This window comes from Truncatella angustata (assembly GCF_020726525.1).
Source record: "Truncatella angustata strain MPI-SDFR-AT-0073 chromosome Unknown BKA67scaffold_13, whole genome shotgun sequence".
In the NCBI taxonomy this organism is placed as follows: domain Eukaryota; kingdom Fungi; phylum Ascomycota; class Sordariomycetes; order Amphisphaeriales; family Sporocadaceae; genus Truncatella; species Truncatella angustata.
Window position 1 is genome coordinate 704,709 of NW_025763393.1, and position 26,323 is coordinate 731,031.

A 26,323-nucleotide genomic window follows, 5' to 3' on the forward strand; every position below is an offset into this window, starting at 1 on the left:
GGAGTGATCCTTTGTCTATGCTCACCTCTGGCTCACTGATCTACAGGTGATCCTGGTCGCGTGACCTTTTCTTGTCGGGCCAGCCGTTAGGCATACTGCCGGCTGTTCATATGTGGGGCCTCTAGCCTGTTCCCATTTTGGCACTGACGGAAAAGATTCCACCCGTTCAGCTAGGCAATAAAATGTCAGGAGTCCTGTCCCCACGCTGTTTCTGTGGATAAGCAACCATGTTTTACAAGTCAATTGTTCTTTCGATATGTGCCACTACGTTGTTGTCTGACTTTTTAACGGCGTTGTTCTTCATCATGAGTCCGCACTCAGAATGATGACTACTAGATTATACATAATCAGGTTAGCATTGTCGAAAAGTCATGTCTTTCGCTAAAGGGAGACGTTAGATCAGGGATCGGAACTGTTATACAGTAAGCCACCTCAAAACAAAAACTATTATAAGTAATAACAGTGAAATAAAAAATGATCGCTGTGTGAAAGGTTGAACGAAACTTCATGCCAGCATTTTCCGCTTCGATGGCTTTGGATCAGCCGTTCCTAGTTCCCAATGCCTTCCATATTGAGCGTCTGGATATGATCGTTTTGTTGACCATTGACCTACAAGAAGCCTAAATGCCGGCACACGCTTGAAATTGCAAACAAGAGCAAGGGTTGCGAGATGTGTCTAAGGACTGTGATTGGCTTGTGCTGAGTTCTCAGACCCAGTAATTGAAGCTACGGCCATCGACAATTATTGCTATATATTTTCTGAGTCTGTAACTACAGACTCAGCCTGTCGGAATGCTTATATTCAAACGATCGTGTCTGCGAGAAATAAGAAGGAGAAGAAAAAAAAGAAAAGCGTTTCAGCAACGTCCAACCTAGAATGATAACCTGCCCAAGGTCGTACGTTGAACAAGCACGGTGGAGATGACCCTTTCTGCGAATCGCTATCTGTGTATCGACTCATAAGCCCTGGGTCACCACGAGCAGCTGCATCCGGGCTCGTCCAGTTCACTGCCTCAGCCTTGCTCGACAAGTGTATATTCACCGGCAAGCTTACCACTATTCGCATCCAGGTAAGGGGTACAAACCTCTCCTGAGATCTGTTCATCATTGCAGGTTCCAGTACCTATATCATTTAGAATTAACAAAAGTCACTATTCCAGAAATGAGTTCGAGAAGAACTTACCTTCCGAGCATCGAACGAAGGAATTCCAGGCCACGTATCCTTTTTCACCTTCAGCAATAGTGAATTGTGCCGCCTCGGAGTTAGAAACCGACTCAGAAAATGTCGATGAAAAGCTAATCCCCAAGGAAACCACATCTTCAAAGCCGAGAGAAGCCTCGATAGTCATGCTCCATTCCTGGGTACGAGTCTGTGTTATCTGAACAACGAATGGCCCCGTGTAAACACTAGAGACGATTTGAGGCCTGTCTGCAGGTCTAGTATAGTCTTCTTTTCCGGCAACTGGTACCCAATCACCAGCACAAACCCCATTCCGCCTCGCCAGCATAGGTTTTTTAATAAAAGATTCACTAATAGAATCTGTGACAGGAGGGGATCCTACATATGCCGGCTGAATCTCGGTACCATTAATGGCAATACGGAGACTTTTCAGGCCGCCACCACCGCTGGACGCCAGCGCGGCGAGCATACTGCGATCGAACTTAGCTGATTGAGATATACTGCGCGTACTAGGTAGTCCGGGGATCCCAGCTGCTGCACAGTCCCCATTACCACAACAGAATTGCACCATAAAAGTTGTGTCCAACTTGATATCGCCACAGGTAGCATCCTGGAAGGTCTTCTGGATTTCTCCACTATATGAGTGGATATCAGTTAGTGCAGGAGCAATCGAAATACGACGATATGCTTTTTCGGATGACGAGGATTATAAGATCCATAGCAAGAGAAATTTCATTTTTACATACCAGCCAGGCTGCTGAAGGTCAGCGGGTGATTTAAAGATGATAAAGCATGGCTGTGATTCGTCCTGTTGAGGAACGTCAAGGAAAGCGTTAATGAAGCTTTGTAAGTCGGTTAGCTCAGATTGATGATAACATATATAGATCTTACATACTTTTTCTCCTCGTCGAAGCCTTGATTACCAAAAACATCTACTGAATTGTAGATTGCACAGTCGGGATACCCTGTCCCAATACTAGTTATAGAGACAGGGCAGTCGCCACAGCCGTCGTCTTTGCAAAACGTGAATGGGTCCTGCGCTACAGCTCTTAGCAAAGAGGAAGCGGCAACGAACAACAAAAATGCATCATTGAAGCGTAACGTCATGTTGAAGGATGTGGTATACAATTTCTTGTGATGGGATTCTCTCTTTCAAGGTGTAGGTTGACAAGGCAACTTGACACAGATTCAATTCATGATATGACGTGCCTTTTGTAGCCTCTAGCAATGACTTAATACATATTTTCTGGAGCTTACAATAGCAGTATGCCAAGGACTTTGCCGTACAGTCGTCATGTCACAGTAGTCGCTTTCCTGATCGCAACATAGATCGCCGATTCATAAATCGCCCAACGTACGGTATTGAAGTGCGGTTCCCCGAGAGGAATTCTGAAAGATGTCATGGACGTAACATTCATTTAGTAAATACCACACCAAATTGGCGATCGCAGGCTGCGGATGACTGACGGATGGCTCGGTGAGTGAGCGAATTTTGAAAAACTCATATGATATGTATACTCGGTGTTCGGATACATAGAGTGTTGTGTAATTATTATCAAAACCTGTTCATGGTTTGTATTTAACCCGCTAGAAGGCTAGATATTTAAAATAGATACTTCGGTTAGTATTCTTTCCGTCGTATTACCCCTCAACGAGTGTAAATCGACACAACTGAAGGAGATCATCGTTTTCCAAGGCGCTTAATAGGAGTACATCTGTGTATGTCTAGAGACCAGGGCAGTGGCCGTATCACGTCGGACCTTGTGTAGAATGGAATCGCAGATCTATTGGCAATTAGGAATGCTTTACGTGTGAGGTTGGGAGTTGTTAATGGCTGCAGTGCCTCGTATGGACACGACTGGATTAATGTCTACCGGGAACATCCTGTTGGTTCCGGCCAAATCATATTACTGTTGCAGTACCTGAATGTCGGGTTCAACAAACCAATCAAAAAGCAGCTACTAAACCCCGATGGATTCGCCGTTTTTTGATTGACATATAAGGTTTATTAGTTGGATGCATGAAAACAGATGCATGAAAACGGTTGGTTCACTTCGGGAAGGTCTTGAACGAGCACGAACGCATATGCCTCGGGCCTGCATGGAATCGATACATCATTTCGGATCTTTGAAAATCGTGCCATGCTTGCTGGCCTAGTGTCACACATTTCGCGCTCTTGAATAGTGCAGTAAAGTACTATGGCTTCGAGCAACTCCAGCGGCATGAAATACAATTATTACATTCCATGTATCTTCGACGATACGAGATACGATATAAGATGAGGGGTCCAATTTGCTGCTTCAAGCCGTGGCCATCTGCTTACGGTCAGGGCTAAATCTTTCTATGCAAATATGTGCATGTAATCCATTTTGATAGTTGCAACTGTGTCAGCCCATATCACCATGATATGTTCGTCTTGAATCCTACATGACTTGGCGAAATCTATTCGTGTTCGAACTAGCACAGCCATCGACTGTTGGGAATCTTAACGCGCAGCGGTAGACGGGATCCTTCCACAGGCTTTTGCCGAAGTGGTCACCTTTTCCCGTATTACAGAGCTTTAAGAGTATATATATGGAGCGCCTGTCATGAAAGATGACCCATCAAGCTCTTCGTGAAACTTACATATTATTCCCAATACTAGCTTTGATACCGTTTTTTTTTTACAAGACTTACGATGCATTTTAGAGCAATTGCCACTTTTTCATTGCTGGCCTTGCTTCAGCGGGCTTCTGCCACCTGGTAAGTTATGCATAAGATCACCCACCCATCTCGATTCCGTGGGTACTGTACAAGTTCTGATGCGGTCAAAAACCAGGATTCTCGACTTCTATGAGACTGGCTGTCCAGCGGAAGGCGAGATTGGAGATAGTGTTGGCACTACAGCTGGAGATGCAGAAGATGAGCTTTGGTGTATCGGCACCGCTTCTGCGCACAATATCGTCGCAACCGGTATTGAGGCTGACGGAATGATCGTGACCCTTTTCTCGGACAGTGGATGTACCGCCCTCATCACTGACTTTGAGACTGACGGATGCAAGGTCATTCCGCTCGATGTTAGTTAAATTCCCTCTGACGATCAATTAAGATCCCTGTCTCGACAGACTTTTTTAACAGGCTTCCGTGAAGACGGTCATTAGTGCTGCCAGAATTCTGCCTAAATGATGCCTGTAAGCGTCTTAGCGCCCGGTGGGACCAGCGGGTAAGGAGGTTAGCGCTCGGCCTCCCATGTTGATTCGAGCCGAGGGATTTGCCGCAGGAAGCGGGGAATCGGGAGCAAGAATGGTTGGAATGGGATGGTGCCGGTTTGGATCTAAGTTTAATTAGTGCACTAGTTTCAAAACTCATTAGGTATGTGCGTGACCTCAAATTGAACTCTGGCATAAATGGAAGATATATAAATCCTTCATCGAAGCTTGCATAATTGATCTAGAGGATGCCCTTCACAGCGGCATCTCATATTTATCCCAGGCACCAAATCATACACCCAGTAATCTACACAAGACACAGTCATTGGCTACAAGGCCCTGAATGAGGCTTGGCTACGTCGGGCTAAATTTCAATCATATCATCTCTTTGCGATCGACATGACCGGTCCGAGGCTCATTAAATTGTGTCCGAAACACACAGACTTGGCAATGCACCAACAACAGCCGCTACGTCGATTATTTCCCCTTTGCCGCAATAGAAGATACTTCTACATCACTCGTATCTGCCGCTCAGCACTGCGCCGCACAAATAACCGAAGACATACATGAAACCTCTGTTTGCCCTACGTCACCACCTTTCCACCGAAAATCCACAGGTGCCCAGCCCCGCGGACTACAAATTCTTTTGCTTTGAGTTTTCAGTGAGTTGTGATTGCTGTAAGCCTCGTTTTTCAATATTCATATTGCTCGGTTCATACTTCGTCATCTGCATATTTTCTCGAGATTTTGACATTCAATTGGCAAGTATGCCAGTGACTTCCCAATCAATGGGCGTATTCCACGTTGTTGCAAGCATTTTCTGTCTCTATCCCATCTTGGCTGCCGCAATAGATACTGTTAAAGGCTCTGTGACGGTATTTCAAGCTACTGGCGATGAAGGGCCCTGGAAAGAGCCTATCGAGGACTTTGAAGCGCGTCTTGATGCCCCAAATGCCACAGGAAATTATCGAATCGCCGGACCGAATATTTCTGTGCCCTATACTGATGACAATACTTTAGACGGCTGGTCTTGGTCACTAGCCGTTACAGCCGATCTGCCAATTGCCAGCGAGCTCGCTTCCAAATATGGCAGCGAGAAGTTTTACACCGGCGGAAAGCTGACCTTCAATGCACCCGCTTCTCTTTTGGCATCTTCTACACAATACCTCACTGTAAATGACGATTGGCAGATTTGCCTCTTCAACTGGGAAATCAGCAATGTCGACTATCCTGATAAGCTACGTACGGACGACGGCAGCTGCTCTAGCGTCTTGACCAGCGAATGCATTACCGACTTGCAGAAAGCAGTGGCAACGAGAAGCTCGCCATACCAATGCAACTGTCCAGTGACCAAGGACATACTATCGTGCGCTACGCTGGGAGATGACAGTGGTCTTTGGCAAAACACTTGTGTCGCGCGTCTGTTCAATTCGACACACATCCGGGAATGGGAAGATGGCAAATTGGATACCTGGACATATGGTGGAGCTACATTGCATGATAGTGGAAATGTGACGGATTATAACTATATTGGCAGTATAGCGTGGCCTGTTATGGCTAGCTTCGGTACAGGTACTTACCAGAAAGGCACTCTGTCGTGCTTGCGTGCTACAAACGGGACACAAGGGAGCACGGCACCGACTGGAAAGTCGTTCCAGGATGGGACTGGTAGCGCTACCTCTGATGAAGGGAGTGGCAGTCAGATGTGGCTGAACACTTTCTGGGTCATTTTTGGCTTTGTTCTTGCGTCAAGTGCCATCGCCTTATAGATGGAAATTGTAGGTAGAATTGTTACAATCTTCGCCTTTAGTGCTATTGATCCTTGTTTTATTAGTTCAGATAATCTTACCTGGTTACACATATCGACACTTCCTGTTCAGCCTCACTCAGCTTGCCACTCTCTGTGATTGAGCTACCGCATTAATGCGCGCCACTATTAGAAATAGACTTGGCAGGATTTGTTCTTGCATGATTGACTTTAAGATCAAAGACATCCAATCTCTGATACCAGCATGGCTGCCTAGGAAGCACTTGTGCCACTTTGGGCCTTGGCTATTATGTTTGCGTTAGTATTTTATAAGTAGGAATTAATATATTTATAAAAGACATTTTTTAATCAAGTTTAATTAAACTTAGCTTATTAATTTAAAATCTTAATAATAAAATGTTTTAAATTATTATTGTTACGAACCTGAACTGGGGAACACATTCTCAAGCTGCACAGCTGCGGCCAAGCAGGTGGGGGACAGCTGGATATGTCAGACGCAATGCGAAACGAGACGGATGGCCCCGAGAAGTCACGCGACGGATCACCATTGTATCGCGATGATCCCAGAATGAGCCTCACGGTGGGAGACTGTGAGCCACGCATTAGTGAGGGAATAAATGGATATATTAAGCATTAGATGTCCTACTCTACAGAGATAGTCATTACCTCAGTGATTAATCTAAGCATCTATCTTGCCCATAGGTAAATCCTATCAAGCTTTGACGACTATTACTTGTGAATTATCTTTGCTCAGTATTACCTTCACACTATCGTCATAGTGTTGACGTCCTGGCTAGCATACCCTGTTAGCATACACCCAGCTTGTTATATTATCTGTGGTTATCTACCCGATACAGTAGTGTAATCGTCACAGTAGGGCTTTAGATATTTAGCTACGCGTTATGACGGTCCTGCCAGTCGATATAGCCCGCCACGGCCCGTTAGGCACTACAGTTTGAGGCAATTAATTTGTCCCCGTGGTCAAGTATCTTATGTATTTAAACTAGCTCACTCATACTATTGGAGTTAGCGTAATCGTTATAAACACTACTATGACATATTTGAATAGATAGAGTACTTAATATGGGGACAAATTAAATGCCACCTACTGTAGTGGATATGCTGGGTGGGGCTACGGATATTAAGCTACGCGTCGCATATATAATTTTAGTTCGCTTAGCTTTAGATTTTCCATGATACGTATAGCAAGGTCAGAGCCCAGTCTTGACTACTCTTACGCGCCGTGACACGCGTCGCGTGTGTAATTTGGGTTCGCTTAGCTTTAGATTTTCCACAATACGTACAGCAAAGTCAGAGCAGTCTTAACTACTCTTACGCGCTGTAACTAGCCTGTTCGAATCTTTCTTTTACACCACCTAAAACCCGCCACCTCCTTTAAAACGTTATGTTAATATCGTAGATATCTTGTAATAGAAGTTAAGGTAAGCTAGCTGGCTCACTTTCGACTTACCCGCCATGCATTCTTTAGTATTATTAATTGAAATACTAAGACAGGTCTAGAAAACCTCGGCCAGATCAGATGGCCAGCCAGGAGAGGCCGGAATGGTGGAAGCCATCGCTTTATCCTACTGTTGATATTTCTCCTAAGAATGAAGATACTGGTACGAATGCATACATAGTGCCATCTTTACGACTTCTGCTAATTTCCCTAGCCTTGTCTAAAGTTGTTCACCTTCAGCCGCCCAGTCCGCGCGCACCTGGGATACTGACCATTGCGTCGTGTCACGTGTCTGGGCTGAGATTTCCCGACCATGTTCGAGGGTCTGGGTACACAGGATCAGGTGCAGCGATTGTACAAAACAAGTGGCAGGTCTACGCGATCCTAGAATATGAGGCATTCCAGGAACGCATTGAAGACTTCAACTGGGATATTTCAGGGCGTGTGAGGTGGTCACAAATCCACGGACCGCTGAAATTTGATATTTACAGGCCTTCCCAGCTGACTGTACATCTTTTGGTTAGATCATCTAGTTGCTCGGGGTTGAAAGAAGAGCTGCAAGTCATACCCCTTGGACTGATCAAATACAACCCCTTCCAAGAAACCGATTCCCCGGATCGAGGCTGGAGAAATATCCAAGACAGCACCGTTAAGATTCGAATCAATGTCTCATACATCGAGAAAAAGGGACCGGACCCTGATGTTTGGCAAAACTGGACACAAGAATGGTCCGTCTTGAAGAACACCAGTTATGCATATGTCACATGTAAAAGAGGGAACGGCAATCGAAAGTATGCTATGAGGACGTTGCCTCTGGTTGTACTTGACGCTGATTCTGATATTACGCAAAATATTCGCTCTAAGATTCAGCAACATCCTTTCATTGCACCACTGCAATTCGTTTTCGAGTCTCCCCAAGGACTAAGCCTTCTTTCGCCGGTACCCAGTAGTGGTCACCTTTTTTATTACCTGCAAAAGGAACGACGCTTCGAACTTGATAAAGTCATGTTTTACGCTGCTGAGCTAGTCTGTGTATTGGAGCATCTGCATGGGCTGGGCATTATAGCCTCTTTAAAGCTCGAAAATATTCTTTTGGACTCCTTTGGTCACATCAGCCTATGCAGCCCTAACATCTTTGGGCTGGCTTCGAACGATAAGAATTGCCTTTTGTTAGGGACCGAGTACCCAGCACCTGAGCTCCTTACCGGGGGAGAGATATCCGAAAAAGTCGATTGGTGGGGTTTTGGGATTGTTCTCTATGAGATGATGGTTGGATTGCCGCCATTCCAACATAAAAACGCTGGCGAGCAACGTCAGAAGACTCTCAGTCAAGCTCTGCAGATCCCTAAAGGATTCCCTCCAGCTGCCAACGACATTTTGCACAGTCTGCTTCAGAAGAGTCCCGCGAATCGTCTCGGGGCAAACGGAGCCTCAGAGTTGAAAACTCATGCATTCTTCCATGGCATCAACTGGCAAGAGCTTCTCCAACGTAAACAAATGAGCCCACTGATGCCAGTTAATATATCAACATCCTTCGTTCCGAACCCAAAAGCACCAAAGCAAAGATCTACACCATTTGTGGTAAATGGGGTAGACATCAGAAACAAATTTAAAGCTATAACATTGGAGTCTCACAAAGGAGAAGAAAATCGAGTCAATGTCTACGATGACGTTGCACTTGACGCCTATAAACACGGGTGGGAGTTGGTCTGGGATCAAAACATTCGACAATTTCATTTCAAAAACCGTCTAACTGACGAGAAACGACCAGTTGGCCCTCAAGGCTCCTATACAACGGTAGAAGCAGAAAAAGCCCCAAGAACTGCAAGCGTATCCAAAAGCAATCCTACAGTGCCGGAAGATAATGACGAGGCAATATCGCGGCGTCCTAGCGTGGATCAAAAACGGGACGCGTTGGCGGCTGCACTGAAAGCTGGGTACAACAGCCGCGTGGTCTCGCAGATCCTGACATATGATATAGATCTCAACATAGCCATACTCAAGTACGATCACAAGCGTGATTCCATCATAGATGCGATTCCGGTCACGCCCTTAGAATGGGCTGTGGAGCATGAACAACTCGATTTGGTCAACATATTCTTAGACAACGGCGCCGACGCGAACCACACCTATAGCGTGGCAATAGGACCTGCTCTACATAGGGCAGTCAGGAAAAAGAACCAAGAAAACATAGCTGCTCTTCTCAAGAAAACAAACCGGCTTTTTTCGACAAGAGCTCTCTGCTCAGCGATAGAGATGCAAGACACCACAAGCGCTAGTACATTACTCGCCGATGGCGTTTGCTGTGATTTCAAAAGATCGGATTTTACTCCTCCTAACCCTCCCGATATATACGACTCCAGATCTGGCGTACCTACACTCTCAGCCTTCCATCTTACACCCCCCATCGTTCGAGCAACCGTACTAGGTAACGCCGAACCTGGTTCGGATGCTACTTGCGTATGGTGCTGATGCCGACGCTGGCTACCACTATCTATGCCTTCGCGTGGATCACCAAGACACAGAGGTGGAGATACCAGCAGTTTTCTCTTGTGGGAGGGTGATACAGCTTGCGATGTAGAAGAAGAACACGAAAATTGTTGAATTACTTCTCGACAGCGGGGCAGATATCACGCTTCCAAGGTCGGAGATCTGGGACCCACACCACGTATGCCCGATGATATCAAGGCCCGAATATGTAGAGTTAATAGCAAGCCTGGAAGATTTTGTTACAGCGAGGGCACAGGCAGTAACAAGCAGCTAAAAGGCTACAAAATTGCTAGTCTCTTTTCTTTTAAGTTTCTAATCTCTATAACGTACTCCACAATTGACTTGATCACCTAGTTAACCTTACAAGTATGCATTGCGCCGTATACCCTTTGCGGATTTACATTCAGTGACAGAAAACCAGCGCTAAGGATTAACCAGGGGTATACGGATTTTTAAAGGATGGGTATACGGATTTACTAGGAAACTAATGTTCTTATTATCGTAATAAGCTATTATTTTGATAAATAAGTAATTTAACTACTATAATTTTAAATTACTTTTTAAATTCCGGATTAAACTTATAATTATAGAGATATTTTAATAAAAAGAGTTAAAGTAAAAATGTAAATGTTCCGCGCTAAAAATGTATAAGCTAGTAAACTAACTAGGTTATAATAATATTATAACTTATAATTTATTAATTAATTAAAAAATCATAACCTTAATAGTGTTATATATTAAACTAAGACTATTATCTTATCCCTTTAGTTATAAACCTCGCGATAAAACTTGTTAGTTTACTCGTAAACTAATTATTTAAATATAAATGGAAACAATGAACTTAAAGATTAAGATAATATTAATGTAACAACTTAGCCTAAGTGTTAGCTTAGCGCTTAAGTAGCGTATAGAGTGAACTAAGACCACTGTCTTGTCCCTTAAGTTATAAGCCTTACGACGAACTCGCTAGTTCACTCGCGGACTGATTACTAAGAAATGAATGGAAAGAATGAACTTGGTGACCAAAATAACATTAATTAGTAATAACGAGCCATTCTCGTTGTCTCCCGAATGCACTGTTATAAAAACTAGCTACGCGACCGTAGTTGTTACGAACGAAGGCCAGGAACCAGGCCTGAAGTGGAGAAAGGAAGCATGGACCAGCCAGTCACCACTGCTGAGATTCCATTGGACAAAAAGACAGCACAGGACTCTGGGTCACGTGACTTGGGAGCCACACAGGGACGGCGCTTCATGCGACTCTAGGAGCGATGAAGGCGCCGCGCTCCCAGCGCTCCAGGAGCGACAGGAGCATCGCGCTCCCAGCGCTCCAAGAAGTATCATTGAAGGAATGAATGGGTATAATAAGGATTGGGTTTCCTACTCTACATAGACAGTCATTACTTCAGTGATCAATCTAAGCATCTATCTTACCCATAGGTAAAGCTCACGCTTTGACGACTACACTTGTGAATCTCTTTGCTCAGTATATTCGAAGGTCTATCTCTATAGTCTTCTATTCGTGGCTAGCATATCTTGTTAGCATAAACCCCCTTGCATTATATTATTTGTGGTTGTGCAACCCGATAGTATAATCGTCACAGTAGTCCAAAGTGTTACGAACCTGGCCGGAAGGCAGGCCAGGGGCCCCACATATGTACAGCCGGCAGGGCGCCTGACGGCTGGCCCGACAAAGAAGGGTCACGTGACAGGATTACCTTTGGATTAGTAAGCCAAAGGTGAGCACGAACAAAGGATTACTCCTAGATCACTAACTCGGCAGTGAGCTAACAATAAGCCAGAGGTGAGCTAATAACATTAGTGAAAGAATGAATGGATATAATAAGGATTGGATTTCCTACTCTACATAGACAGTCATTACTTTAGTAATCAATCTAAGCATCTATTTTACCCATAAGTAAAGCTCACGCTTTGACGACTACACTTATAAATCTCTTTACTCAATATATTCTAAAGGTCTATCTCTATAGTCTTCTCTTTACGGCTAGCATACCTTGTTAGTATAAACCCCCTTATATTATATTATTTGTGGTTATATAACCCGATAATATAATCGTTACATTTTGATTACTCTTGTTTAAGTACGTTATCCGCGAAAAGTACTAAGCAATACTCCATATAGGAACAATACACGATGTCTTGTAACGGAAGCACTGTTAACAATCCTACGGGAGGAGCCGACGTATTGTCGATAATACGAGCTCTCTAGGAACAGATAACAGCTCTCCAAGTTCAGAATAACGAACTCTAAGCCGCCTACGTTAGCGTTAGGAACGATAATGAATAGCTAAACGAGCAACTTGTTGTTATACCCCTTACTGCTCTAGCGCCGGCGATCGCGCATAGGAGTAACGGATACAAGATGCTAGCACCATAGGCATACGACGGCAAGGATGGGAACGTTTAAGGATTCCTTACTTAATGTAAGGCTTATTTACGATTTTATCGAGACAAAATCATCACGCTATTTGATAAGATCCTTTAAATTACAGGATTCCTCCGAGGAGACGCACTCGAATGGTTCGAGCCAACTATGAGAGACTACCTTAACAACAACACCGAAGCTAGTCGAGAAGATAGCACCAATGAAATGTTTGCTAACTACGCCAAGTTCGAGGACAAGCTTAAGGTAACATTCGGTAACCTAGATGAGACACGAACCGTAGAAAGACGCCTTATATAACTTAAGCAAAAGGGCTCTATATCTAAGTATGCTTCCGAGTTTAAGCAAATCTCCTCTAGAATTATATAGAGTGATAACGACGCCCTTATAACGCTCTTCTACGCAGGACTACGCGAAGACGTCAAGGATAAGGTCGCTAAAGAAGATCGACCGGAAGAATTCGACGACTACGTCGAAAGGATTGTCAAGATTAACAACCGCCTGTATAAGAGAAGGCTAGAGAAGCGAGGATCCGGAAATGGTAACCGCGACAATTACTAAAAGCCTAGAATGAATATAGGAAAGAGCCGTAATAGTAACCGACCACGGGATAACAGCTGGCGTAACAAGACGTTATACGGACAATATAGCGGACCTATGGACCTCGACGCCACTAAACGAGGAGGACCTAAGAAGGACAAAAAAGATGTCATATACTATAACTATAACAGAAAGGGTCACTTCGCTAACGAATGCCGATAGCCTAAGAAGGGAGGCTTTAAACCCGTTCCAAAAGGACGGCAGGCTTAAGTAACCACTAGAACTAATATTACGGAAGAACGATAAGTTAATATAACCACCCGTACCGAACCATTATATAAGGACTTATACTAGACATTTTGCTATAACAATGGCTATAATACGCACGCTTTTAGCAAAAGGGACTAAGGCTAATACCTTTCTAAACCACGTAACTTTTACATAGTTCGTAAACAACTAGTAACATAAGTAGAAGACACGTATAATAGTTCAGAGGAACACGTACTAGCTGCCCAAGAATACGACGGACCAACCCGTCTAAAGAACGAATTAGAGTACGAATTAGAGGAAGATTCCGAAGACAACCAAAGCGGTTTCGACATCAGAGCAAACAATGATCGATACCAAGAAAACGTTTACCGAGACAACCAGGTTACGAAACTTCGCTACCTTATGGATCGAGCTATTCGAACCTAAGAGTTTCCACGAGTACTTACTGAAAATACCCTCGAAGAGATAGGAGCTATGATCTTCGCAGGACAATCATTCCATACCCCCTAGGAACTATATCAAGCCCTAAACGACGTACAAAACCTTGGTAATACAGGATGGGAGAAGTGGACACTAGGAGCCATCTTCGGAGATAACCAGATATTATATAAAAATAGTAGAGGACATAGAACACTCGCTTAGACCTCATGCATCGACAGGAACTATGCGTTTTACCTCGAAGAGAAATTAAAGCATGAATTCTTTCTAAATAGGATCGTATTATAGTCTATTAACAAACCTTACTTGGCCAATAAGATTGGAGAAGTAGTGGTACGATACCGAGACCCGTAAGGATACGCTATCTTTACTACGGACCCTCGTTAATACTTCGCTTGCCTTAAGGGACAAGTTAACTAGGACTAATACCACGATAACACTTATATAGAACACGCCGACATGAAGTGCCGCGCGTAAAGAGGCCTATAACAATATTACTAACAATTCGCAATTCGCGTCATTATAAATAAGAAAAGCCTTAAACTAGAACAATTAATCTAGCACCTTACTTAACAACCTAGCATTAATAAGCAAGAAAGAGAGGAAGCTTATACACTAAGCCAACGACTTAGAGCACGACAGAACAAGAAAACCCCTAATGTCGACGACAGTAATAGCGACAGCGATACCATGGATAAAGACCCCGACGAAGGATTAACGGGAATCGAGGTTGTTAAGAGAGACCTCCTAAGCGAATCACCACCCTAGGAAGGATATAACGATCACAAATACTTACTCGAGGAAGTCGAGCGAAGGATGTATTATGAATACGACGACAGCCACGACTAGCCGTTATTTAGGGAAATATATCGGGACGTTTCCCGACAATGGGAACAACTTAGTCTAGAGTTGTATCGCCAGAGAACTAGCATTAAACCAACAAATCAAGTCACGATCTATAGACGAGCACTAACCCCTGACAATCTACCTAGCAGTAGAATCCAGAGATGGATACGAGATCGACAACACGAGTTAGAACAAGACGGAGTCATTCCACTTTAGATAGAAACATTGCGGAACTACGCAATCCTCGCGATAACCGCGACAGGACGACGAGCCAATACCCCAGGAACTTAGGAAGAGGACTACGAAGCAAACGAATGGCGCGGGTACGCTTAGGCTATACAAGAAGCCATAGAACGTCGAGAGCGACGCCGACCTATCAAGACAAGATCGGGAAAAGAACCTAACCGTTTGTAACGGGACAGTAACGGTTAGAAGAAAGGTCCCTATGCATTACCACAACCAACATACATGATTACTTCACGATAAAGGTTCGAATCATAGGACACGATATTAAGGCCCTAGTAAACACGGGTGCTTAAGGAAATTTTATCTCGCCACAAATCGTTAATAGGCTCCAAATCGACTAGAAGCAGAAAACGACGCCCTATACACTCAGGACGGTAAATGGAGAATTCGTTACTTACGACAACGGACTTATAAGCAGAGAGACTACGCATATCCCCGTTTATATCCAAGATCGAGAGGAACAACTCCAATGCGACATCACCGAAATCACGGACTACGACTTAGTCCTAGGGATACCTTGGTTACGAGCGAGCAATCCCAGAGTAAACTAGATCACAGGCCATTTCTAGTGGGATACACCAAGCAGAGACTTAGCCTCTAAGAAGTGTTTGAAGAAACCCTCAAGTAAGCCTAAGACATTTGGATTCTATCTAGTAACTAAAGATGTCAAGCTGAACTCAAACAAAACGATACCCGAAGAATATAACAAGTTTAGAAAACTGTTTAACGGAAAGCTCGACACAGGATTACCGCCGTATTCGGTATTTAACCATGAGATTCCACTCCAGGACGGAAAGGAACCTAGATTTATGAAAATCTACCCGGTCAAACCTTATAAGTATGCATTGCGCCGCATACCCTTTACGGATTTAAATTCAGTGACAGAAAACCAGCGCTAAGGATTGACCAGGGGTATGCGGATTTTCAAAGGATAGGTATGCGGATTTACTAGGAAACCAATGTTCCTGTTGTCGTAACAAGCTATAATTTTGATGAATGGGTAATCTAACTATTATGATCTTAAATCAGTTGTCAAATTCCGGATTGGACTTATAACTATAGAGATATTCTAATAAGAAAAGTTAGGGTAAAAATGTAAATGTTCCTCGCTAGAAATGTACAGGCTAGCAAACTAACTAGGCCGGAATAATACCCTAACCCACAATTTATTAATTAATTGAAAAATGTGGTAATATAAATAACTATAGATGTCTATAGTATACGGAGAGCACTCCGTACACTAAGGCGACGAGCGCGTAAATTACCGAACTTAGGAAGTGGTAATCACGTGACTAGGCTAGTAAGTATATACCCACTTTCTATACACCGACATTCTCTTTTATACTCTTATACTCTTCCTTTTAGTGCATTATACTCGACCTTTATTATAATAGTCCTTTATATTAACTATAAAAACTATTACATAGTGCTTCTTTATCTTTAAAATGGAATTATTCTCTATATTACCAGATTATAAGTTACTTATATGTAAGCGTTGTCAGTATACGGTTATCCAAAGCCGTATTAAAGCCCACCTTTAATAACATAATATCTAATCTAGTAACGTATTAAAAGCTATCGCTTAGGCTATATAACAAGACATTATAAGGACTAAAGCCTAGCTACGAGCTTTCCGTATCCTAAGCGACGTCTTACCTATCCCATATATCCGGCTACCTACTAACAACGGTCTCCGGTGTTTACTCGAACCTAGTTGCTAGTTTGTAATAGTACACGAAAAACGCATGCGAGAACACCTAAAGAGCGCCTACTATTACCATACAAATAAGTAACGTGGCCGCCCGAGGAAAGGGGATACCATTATAGAAAATCGACCCTAGGCGACTAGTGTATAGTATTAGCAGCTATTTGTACGGTAACACGGCCGTGAGTACTTCTAAGTGCTTTATCACGTTAACGATGCCGTCCGGGCTAGTATAAGCGATATAAGCGACAATATCACGGTATAGGAAAAACTTATGGATGCGTTTATAGTAGCTGGCGACGAGAAGCGGATACCCTAACACGATATAGTGAATGAGTTCGTAGCACCGAACCCGTGGGTAACGAGGCTAGGTGCTTTACATCACCTAGCAAGTTTATAAGGAGAGAAGCCGTTCTTACGGGGGCTAGTCTCTACTAGTCTACCCGGTCCTACGTCTACTACACAAGATACAAGGGTGGTGCAAAGGGATAGCGAGCAAGACGATGATAGGGCCGAAACCGAGAAAGCTATACAACAAGTATACTAGGCTCTACGCAGACTTTGTTTACTAGGGAAGTCTATAGCTAGGCAGAACGTAATAAGGCTCGCGACATTGTTTAAGCTTATAAGGCCTAGCCTACAAAGCGGCTCTACTAAGCCCTTTCACTGGAACCATCGAGACAAGACGTATACACGGTATATCGGCGTGTTTAAGCAGCTATTAGCCTATTCTATACGTACGGAATCGTTAGAGGCAGACGATAGGCGGCCGCCGTTCCGATTGACGGCATGGTAGGCCAGGACCCGTCTAGAGATATTACATGCGGCCGACAGGGCTACCGAAGCGTGGGAGGCCCACCTAGACGATAAGAGCCACCCTTCCGTACAAAGTGCTTAGAGGCTAGTAAAAGAGAAAGTCTTAGCGCATATTATAGCCATATTACGTCACGTTACGCCCGGGTCGGAATACGACAGCATTCTTGTTAGCTTTATCATAGTGCTAAGCATTCGGACCGACGAGACGTGGGACACGCCTAGCAACGTCGCGCCTAAGCTGTCGGCACTACTTGTAGTATTGCGACTAATGGTGCTTATACACGCCTTTTAGATGCGCCGGGCCGACATGCGCAAGTATATCGACCTAGGGCTCTCGGAGGAGGAGGCGGCGGAGAAGTCGACTAGTTACTTCTAACGGGTAAAAGCGATCGTCCACACGTACATGCTTGTAGAGGGCGACAAGGTAGTGCCTACGCCGACGCAATTTGTTCTCCGCCTACGACAGTATGCTATGAAGCTGCACGCATCTGTCGTTAGTACCGGGCATATGGCCTGGGATGGGGCGACGATCCAGTTCAAGGGCGTGCGATTATAACTAAGCGACATCCAGGCCATGGTACAGTCTGCCGTTAGCCAGTATCGACAGGTCTTACTCGACGAGTTGTTAGCCCTCCCCTGGGTTAAGGGGGAGGAGGAGAGGTAGAAGCTGCCTACCGTGCCCTAGGACATGATTATAGATAGCCCGGGAGAGCATATATAATACTACTCGTTTATAAAAGAGCTGTACAAGGCGCTAGATGGCCGTGCGTGGCTGTTCCGTCGCATACTGGACGAGTCCGACCTATAAGCCTTGTGGCTTAACCGGTCCGGGATCGTAAGCGGCCTAGTTATACAAGGGGAGCAGGGTTTAGTGCCCTTCCAGGCATGCTAGCTAGACTTTTACGAGAGCAAGATTAACCAGTTCTTAGAGATGCTCTTGTTCTGCGTACACGTGAGTGTTGGCTAGCCAGCACGTGGTCCCGAAGTGCTGTCCGTGCGCCACCGAAACACGACGAATGGAGGGATTCGGAACATCTTTATCGACAAGGGCGAGGTGATGGTAGTGATCGGCTATCATAAAGGCTACGCAAGGACGGGGAAGTTGTAAGTCATCCACCGCTTTCTACCGCGCGAGGTTAGGGAGCTGCTCGTATATTATTTATGGCTGGTCTTGCCGTTTTGGCAGAGCTGCCAGGCCCGTTATAAGGGGGACACGAATTTCCGGTTAAGTCTATGGGCGGACGTGGAGGATGACGGTGTCCGAGCTCGGCAAGACTACATACCAGCCCATTTGGACGACAACGCACTCATGGCGATGGTCACGGTGGCGGAGGACGACGAGCCGGCTAGGGGACGAAGCCCGGCCCGAAGTCGCTAGACGAGCGCGCGCTTACGCCTAGTCATTAGCCGGGTTAGTAGGCAGTATACGGGATAAGAGCTGAACATTAGCAGCTGGCGCTATATCGCCATCTCTATGGCTCGACGTTATCTTCGTAAGTGGTTCGGAACGGATGCGCGGGAGGGGCTACTAGAGAAGGCGGAGGATGCTAGTGACGAGGACGACGGGGACATATTCGACACGGATCGGGGGAAGAGTAGCGCGTGGGATTTGCAAGCCGGTCATGACAGCCATTTAGCCGGACGCATCTACGCCCGTCTTATTAGCGAAGCCGCCTTTGAGACGTTGGACAAGCGGGAGCAGTTCCGGGCCATCTCGCGGGACTGGCATCGGTTGTTAGGGTTTCCGTCCGCTGCCGAACAACTACTGTGGGGGCCGCTACATCTAGGACATAAGCGTAAGAACCCGTCGCTCTTTTAGAGCGAGAACGAGCGGATGCAGACTATGCGCTAGTAGGTGTTACGACAGGCGGACATCCACAAGTGGCTCCGGACCAAGATGTATGAGGAGGCAGAGTTCCGCAGCTTATAGGAGCCCGTTATCCGGGCCGTCTTACAAGGAACTAATCCGATCGTGGCCGTTATAGGGACGGGCGCGGGCAAGAGCCTGTGCTTTATGCTTCCAGCGGCCGTCTGTTCTGGCGGGGTTACGGTGGTCGTCGTGCCGCTAGTGGCCCTACAGGGGGACATGGAGAGGCGTTGCATAAGGATGGGCATATCTGTAGTAACGTGGAGCGTCTAGCAACCATACGCGGCGGCCGAGATCGTGTTCGTAACGCCCGAGTCGGCCATGACCAAGGGTTTCCACACGTATCTAGCCTTCTTATAGGAGAGCCGGCGCCTGGACCGGATCGTCGTCGACGAATGCTACACCATCCTAGAGGGTAAGAAGGACTTTAGACCAAAGCTCTAACAGCTCGGGGATCTGAGCCTAGTTAGTGTCTAGATGGTCTATCTAACGGCCACGTTGCTACTAGCCAGCGAGGCGGAGTTTATTAAACACTTAGGTGGTTAGCCCCGCGAGCACGTCACCATGTTCCGGGATGGTACGACGCGTACTAATATCCGCTATGGCGTCCACGTTAAGCCGCTATATACCCTAAAGCTTGTTAAATAGCAGGTTAGGAACCTGGTCGATAGCAAGCTGGAGGAGTACCCGTAGCCGGCCAAGGTGATCATCTATTGTACTAAGGTCGAGGCCACCAAGCTGCTCTTTGCTGCGCTTAGGTGTAATGCCTACTACCGGGAGCTAGGCACCAAAGAGGACAAGAGCCACTTGCTAAAGGCGTGGATGTCGGGCGAGCCACGGCCAGGGCGTTACGGGGACGGGCGTGTCATCGTGGCGACCAACGCCATGGGCCTGGGCATCGACGTGCCGGACGTGCGGCTGGTTGTCCATGTAGGCCCAGTTTACCGAATGCAAGACTACGCATAACAAAGCGGGCGCGTAGGCTAAGACGGGAAGCCGAGCGAGGCGGTCGCCTTTATAGGGGAGGCGTAGCTAAAGCGGTACCGGCGAGCGAGAGAAGAGGCGGACCCCCTCGCCCCGTATACGTTAAGGGATTATTTTAGCGGTTTGACCTGCCGTCGAAGGGTTATGAGCTTTATTATGGACGGGGACGATGAGAGGGGAGGCTGTAACGAAGGGGAGCAAATATACGACGTGTATAAGGCCGGGGCAAAGACGAGCAGCTTTGGGAGTGCGAGGTCCAGAGTGGACGCTAGTGCAAGGGATGGCTCGGAACAGGAGGAGCCGGAGGCAGGGCTGCTTAGGGCAGTGCAAGATGTGCGCATATCCGAGAGGGACGTACAACATCTCCGTCAACAGCGAGCGCAGTCGGTCTAGCAAACGGAAGCCGATATACGCGCATTTAAGGACTTAATGGACGAGGTGTTCCGAGTCGAATGCTCCGTATGTAGTTGGCTAGCTACGCTCCGATTAGTACCCATGCCGCCTTACGACGGCGTATATAATATACTTGATTGCCCTAACTTAGAGTCCAGGCTACCGAAGAACTTTATCCCTAGGGCGATTAACGGCCGGCTTAAGTTGCGAGGGCATATAGAGACATTTGCTAGCTATTACCACTACGGCATGCCGTAAGAGTGGTGTAATCTATGGCGAGAAAAGCAAGACGGGTAAGGTGGATTAAAATACATTAGTAAGGAAGATGATAATAAAGAGGCTTATTAATATAAAGGGATTTTATACGTCGGACTTCTTATTATACGTTGTTTGCGACCGGAGATAATAGTATAGGTAATTAAAAGCTAGGAGTATAAGGAAGGAGAAAAGACGGGAAAAGATATATACGAAGGGAGAAGGGAGGACAGTATAACCAGGTAGATGGGAAAAAGGGTTAAATAAGGAAAGTTAGAAACCTGTCGATTATGTCTATTTATATAGAGAGTTATATTAGAAATACGGTAACTTGTACAATATATATAGAATATAAATCACCTCGTTACTAATTATTAGAGATAAGTGATTTTATAAGGAAACTATTCGCCTAAGGAAGCTAGGCACATTTTATACGCGTTCGCACGGATTACTTAAAGATTATCTAAAACGTTAGCGTTATATATTACTTTACGCCGCATTATTAATACATATTATAAACTACACCTTTTACAGTTTAGTTAGAAGAGGAAAAAGAACGTCGCATTATTATAGTCCAGATTTCACGGCTAAGCCAAGAGAATACGAACAGATCTTATTACACCTAAACCATAAACCCCGTGGCATTCCGTGCACATCCGCACCGAAGTTCGAACAATAGAAATCAACGGGTATCGTGTAAATTCGTATGGAAATCTATTCCGTGACTATATGCGCCCCCCCCCCTTCTCCCGAAACACCCTTTGCTATACAAGTAATGTATACGTTGTTACTAACGTAGACAATATAAGAGATGGGTGCCTAGCAATTTGTAGCTATAGTAAAAGGTCCATGTCGCGGCGCTACTCGCCTTATAGCTCTTGGATTCGGTCTTATCTAGTAGACATGCGCTACGCCACCGTACGCTTAAACTCGTCGTCTTTAGTAGAGGAGACGTCCTCGATCTTGCGCTTAGTCGCTTCCTTTAGACGTGTCGTCATGGGCTTAGTACTATTAGGATCGAGCGAACGGTAATACTCTAATACGCGTCTAGCGGCGACTAACTAAGTTTGTATATATTGTAGTTTTGTTAATATAGAAGTTATACACGACTAGTATGGCAACTTACCTCGTCCGTAGGATCGTATTAGTAGAATTTATTATCGTGGCTAACTGTAATCTTATTAAGGGTAGTAGCCTCGACCCTAACAGCCTTTATCGCGCTTTTTAGTTCCTCGAGTTTGGTATCATCCTGTCCCCAAGCGATAAGGCGTCTTTTGTTATCGCGGTTAGCATTTAAGCATGTAACGGCTAACATAATTAGTCGATATCGAGAAGAAGTATATAATCTTACGTATAAGGCGTCCTCTAGTAGACGATAAAGGGATTTAGTTTCCCCTTTATTGTTAATATCTTTCTTTAGTAATACCCGTAACGTTTAGGATTCTTGCTTATTTCAGGAGTGCTAGGGTTTACCTTCCCGTTACGCGGAATAAGTACGCGTATAAAATCAAAGGTGTTGCCCTCCTTATCGCTTTCATTTGGCAGGGTGCCGCTAGACATGAGGCCCTTTCCAGCGTACGTTATAAGACCCTTTCTTGCGTAGGTCGGAATGCCCTGTCCAGCGTAAGGCGGAATGCCCTTTCCAGCGTAAGTGGGATGGCCCTTACGTGGACTGGGGTAAGCGATAGAGCCGTCGGTGTCTGACATCTTAGTTAGTAACGGTCGGTAGCGGCCGCCTAGCGGAGATTCCGTGCGAATTCGCGTAGGCCGAAGGCGCCAGGCCGTAGTGTTTATCGGATTAGGTTCGGAAGATACTCGGGTCCTAATCGCGCCCGAATACACAGTAACGGGGTTATAATATGTAAGCTAGGGAAGCGCGCCGGGATAGAGTCGGGCCCGAAAGTTAAATAGTTTAGAGTGGGAATTCGTAAAGAATCGTTACGGCCATAGACTTGGCGGGGTAAGCAATCACTATTTTACGTAGCCTTTTATTATTATCTCCTAAATAATAATGAACGCTATTTAAGCACGTTATAGACTTAGAATGATTTGCGGATTATAGCGATTCGACATTATAAATTAGCCTTAGAATTGCCTGTACAAGTCTAGCGTAGGCCTATCGTAATCCTTAATTCCCTGCGAATTTGCACGGATTCACGTTTTTGTTCTTTTATCTTATATAGGGCACTATTGTTAACAAAAATAAAAAGGATCGAAGTATACCGTCCATATAAACGTACTTATGAATTTTATTAGCTAAAAAGAAACTACGCGTTAGCCTTGTATACGCACTTAGAGATGCGGACGGGCTATATATTAAACCAAACCATGCTATCCCTCCCCTAATTTAGTGCGAATTTACACGGATTCTCGTTACCGTATATCTTGTGTTATAGTATAACACCCGTATCGCCTGTACCGTCATGTATAGCTTATAGCCCTAGTTATTTGTTTAAAGTTTTGGCCTTAGATATGGCCTTAGTAGTTGGCCTAGTGGTAACATTAATAGTATCGACGGAGGATTTGTCTTTCTTATTACCCTCCGGAGTGTTAACTTTCCGTTTCTTGGCCGGACTAGTTATAACTGCCTCGACCACGTCTTGCCCCTCTCTAGATTTACGCTTATACGAGGCAGTATGGTTAGCTGCCTTGGGTATATTAGGTATCTAACCAAGCTTGCCGGGTATGTCGTCTTGAGAATTAGGAATGGTGGACTTGGGAAATAGTAGACGTGTAAGAGTACTTATACGAGGAGTGGTGGTTACCGTCTTTAGGAGCGGTAGCTCCTCCGCGGTAGCCACTTCTTGGCCAGACTCCTCCGAACTAGAACGTAACAGCTCGTCTTCCGTGCCCCCTTGTGTAATAGCTAGGCCCTCCTTATTTAACAACTTATCTTTAGAGGATAGCGGCGACCCTAAAGAATCTAAAGCATTAGATTTTACCTTTATTAAGGCGTTACGCATTGTTATTAAGCAAATGCTAAGGAGGTTTTGGCCTTACCGTGACCGAGGATGATACTCTGCCTCGTCTTTTATAAAACCAATGCCTTATACCTTATTTATACTAGCTTTAATTAGCTTTGTATTTCTAGTCGCGACTAATTGCCGTCTTATTATCGTTATACCACGGGCGGTGAACTTAAGCATGTTACCCCGTAGTATAACGTCCCGACTAACTTTGGCCTACTCGTCTTTGTTAAACGGCTTGACACGCTTTCCTCGATAGTAGGCTCTTGACGGCTATGTGGTTGGTAGGCTGGCGATATAGGCTGCGGACTCCTCGTCCTTAAAGTGCTTGGCCTTACGATAGTGTATATAGTGCTTAGCTGTTCTAAATGTAATACTAGGATATAGTAGGTCCTGGAACGACATGGCGTAAAACTGGCTTATATAGCCATTGTACGCAGTTTTCTTCTAGAAGTATTCCCGGGGCCTAGCGGCATTAGCAACCGGTGGAGGCCGCCATTCTTTGCGAATTCGTACGGAAAATAGGGTAAAGGTCCGTGTACATGTGAGCCCGATTATGGGCAGATGGGGGCGAGACTTGGGCGAGAGGCGGTACAGAGTTAGGCGGCAGCTAGTTGTATAATAAGTGGAGTGTTTTGAGTATACCAAGTCATGGTCACTACCGGCCAATTAGTCGCCCGAATTCGCACGGAATGCCATCCGCCGCTCCGGGTGATAAAGTTAATATACGTATTTGCCTAAGTTACCGTCTAGCTAATAGCTAGTAGTATATAAGTATATAGGACTATTATACTCGTTATAAACGTAACGGGGTAGCTAATGATAAGGTGTCTTACTTTATAGACTAGGAACGGGCTTAATATGTATAGGATAATATGACTATTATAAGGAGGAAAGTGGGGAGAGAATCGAAATAAGCCGATAATAATCCATTCTAGATAAAATAGTAAATACGGTGTCGGTGCTCACTATTTGTATTTGTTAAGCTTGTATAGGGTGAGTATAGTTTAATAATTCCATGCGAATTCGCGCAATGGAACGGTTACTAATTCCGTGCGAATTCTTGCGATTAAATGGTTGTTCTTACCATTGATAATTTAGTGATATCCTTATACCTTTATATCACCGTTTTTTCTCCCCTGTCGTCCCCAAACCTTGCCAGCTTAGGTCCCGATTTTGACCACCGCCTGCCGCCATTTACCCGATCGCCCCCCGTATCGCCATAGTACCGGCCCCGATCTCCATTCACCGTTCCCGCTCCCGTATAATTTACCGCGCGAATTCGTAAAGATTCCCACGATGCCGCGTCGAAAGCGAAATGCCTCCGGGTTTGTCAAGCCTTGTTATAATACACGATGTATAATGCTAACATGTATATAAGAGCATAAGCACCCAACTTAGGAAGCGTGGTAGGCCTTAGAAGGCCAAAACTATAGCTATTGTATCTAAGCACGATAGCGACGAGCTAGTGGACGACTATATCGACACTAGAACCTATACATTTGCAACTTCTGAATATCTAGACGTCATGAACCTCGATGCTATCGAAGTTGTAGACTAGGCACCCGCTACCGATGAACAGGTCACCGCTGCTAAGGCTGAGTACGGAGCCAAGTATAGTTAATACGCCGCCATAGTCCGCGTAAGCCATCCTAACTACGACCTCTAGAACATCGAACAGTTTAAAAAGGATATCCCGGTCCTTGACAAGTGGCACGACTATAACTGGGCTTGGACCGAGCCTAAGTTCACCGCCGATTTGCCTTCCGAAGCGGACGCTTCTGCCTTTAAGAAAGACAAGGCGCTTCTCATCCAAGGCCAAACCGTCATGCTCGTCATCCGAACCAAGGCACATGGAGTAGGCCTTAATGCTCCCTTTAATGGTTTTGCGACATCTAAGGCGTTTGTCACCTGGCTCGACACTAAAGGTGAGTACCGCCATAGTCCCGGTATTTTATTCCCTGCGAATTCCCGCTATTTATATACCCTTTAACCATGCGAATTCGCAAGGATTCGTTGTGCCCTGCCCTTATCGGCTCGTAAGCCCTATTGGCTCTTTCTATACGCCGTTATCCGGTCTTGTATACTAGCATGGCTCTGTCTTGTTCCTTGCGAATTCCCGTCGTTTATATACCCTTTAATTATGCGAATTCGCAAGGATTCGCTATGCCTTACACCCCTCGTTTCACACTCCCTGTTTCCTTACCAAGTTGGCTTAGCTAGACGGTATATTATATTAATATTTCTATAGCTGCCGACTTGTTCCGACCGCTCGCTATCTTGCGCAAAAACAGTTGGGCTCTGTTTAGCACGCAGCCCGCTTTTGAAAAGCTTGGTAAGGTTTTTATGAGCAAATATAAGGATCGAGGTGTTCATAGGGTCCTTTATGCGGTAGGAGACATCTTTGAGCCACGCTCTTTTTATGTACGTAATGGCGACGTTAATATAGCGTACCACCCGATGAACTAGCGTTATTACACCCACTTCGTTGTAACCTACCTGGCCAAT

General features: G+C 45.2%; 8 protein-coding genes across 8 annotated transcripts; 4 read left to right on the forward strand and 4 right to left on the reverse strand.

Annotated features, from left to right (window-relative positions):
- Window positions 1-1,013: 1,013 nt before the first annotated feature.
- BKA67DRAFT_665285 (uncharacterized protein) lies at window positions 1,014-2,287 on the reverse strand (the record flags this gene model as incomplete). Its single annotated transcript, XM_046108531.1, has 4 exons — window positions 1,014-1,123; window positions 1,184-1,815; window positions 1,927-2,022; window positions 2,076-2,287. The coding sequence occupies 4 exons, from the start codon at window positions 2,285-2,287 to the stop codon at window positions 1,014-1,016; spliced, it is 1,050 nt and encodes a 349-aa protein (XP_045951409.1).
- Window positions 2,288-3,857: 1,570 nt separating this feature from the next.
- Window positions 3,858-4,245, forward strand: BKA67DRAFT_542432 (uncharacterized protein; the record flags this gene model as incomplete). Its single annotated transcript, XM_046101110.1, has 2 exons — window positions 3,858-3,922; window positions 3,999-4,245. 2 exons carry the CDS (start codon window positions 3,858-3,860, stop codon window positions 4,243-4,245), a joined length of 312 nt encoding a protein of 103 aa, XP_045951410.1.
- An 890-nt stretch (window positions 4,246-5,135) lies between these two features.
- Window positions 5,136-6,137, forward strand: BKA67DRAFT_665287 (uncharacterized protein; the record flags this gene model as incomplete). Its single annotated transcript, XM_046108532.1, has 1 exon — window positions 5,136-6,137. One exon carries the CDS (start codon window positions 5,136-5,138, stop codon window positions 6,135-6,137), a length of 1,002 nt encoding a protein of 333 aa, XP_045951411.1.
- Window positions 6,138-7,271: 1,134 nt separating this feature from the next.
- On the forward strand, window positions 7,272-10,364 carry BKA67DRAFT_697107 (kinase-like domain-containing protein). The gene is made up of 3 exons (XM_046109365.1): window positions 7,272-7,578; window positions 7,658-7,758; window positions 7,810-10,364. The coding sequence occupies exons 2-3, from the start codon at window positions 7,677-7,679 to the stop codon at window positions 10,065-10,067; spliced, it is 2,340 nt and encodes a 779-aa protein (XP_045951412.1). The 5' UTR covers window positions 7,272-7,578; window positions 7,658-7,676; the 3' UTR covers window positions 10,068-10,364.
- Window positions 10,365-19,219: 8,855 nt separating this feature from the next.
- On the reverse strand, window positions 19,220-19,411 carry BKA67DRAFT_504701 (uncharacterized protein; the record flags this gene model as incomplete). The annotated part of the gene is made up of 1 exon (XM_046097119.1): window positions 19,220-19,411. A coding segment is annotated over one exon (192 nt), but the record flags the coding sequence as incomplete, so codon positions are not given.
- Window positions 19,412-19,916: 505 nt separating this feature from the next.
- Window positions 19,917-20,183, forward strand: BKA67DRAFT_527929 (uncharacterized protein; the record flags this gene model as incomplete). The annotated part of the gene is made up of 1 exon (XM_046098912.1): window positions 19,917-20,183. A coding segment is annotated over one exon (267 nt), but the record flags the coding sequence as incomplete, so codon positions are not given.
- A 2,058-nt stretch (window positions 20,184-22,241) lies between these two features.
- On the reverse strand, window positions 22,242-23,812 carry BKA67DRAFT_697108 (uncharacterized protein; the record flags this gene model as incomplete). Its single annotated transcript, XM_046109366.1, has 2 exons — window positions 22,242-22,549; window positions 23,521-23,812. 2 exons carry the CDS (start codon window positions 23,810-23,812, stop codon window positions 22,266-22,268), a joined length of 576 nt encoding a protein of 191 aa, XP_045951415.1. The 3' UTR covers window positions 22,242-22,265.
- A 276-nt stretch (window positions 23,813-24,088) lies between these two features.
- Window positions 24,089-24,244, reverse strand: BKA67DRAFT_527899 (uncharacterized protein; the record flags this gene model as incomplete). The annotated part of the gene is made up of 1 exon (XM_046098908.1): window positions 24,089-24,244. A coding segment is annotated over one exon (156 nt), but the record flags the coding sequence as incomplete, so codon positions are not given.
- Window positions 24,245-26,323: the final 2,079 nt, after the last annotated feature.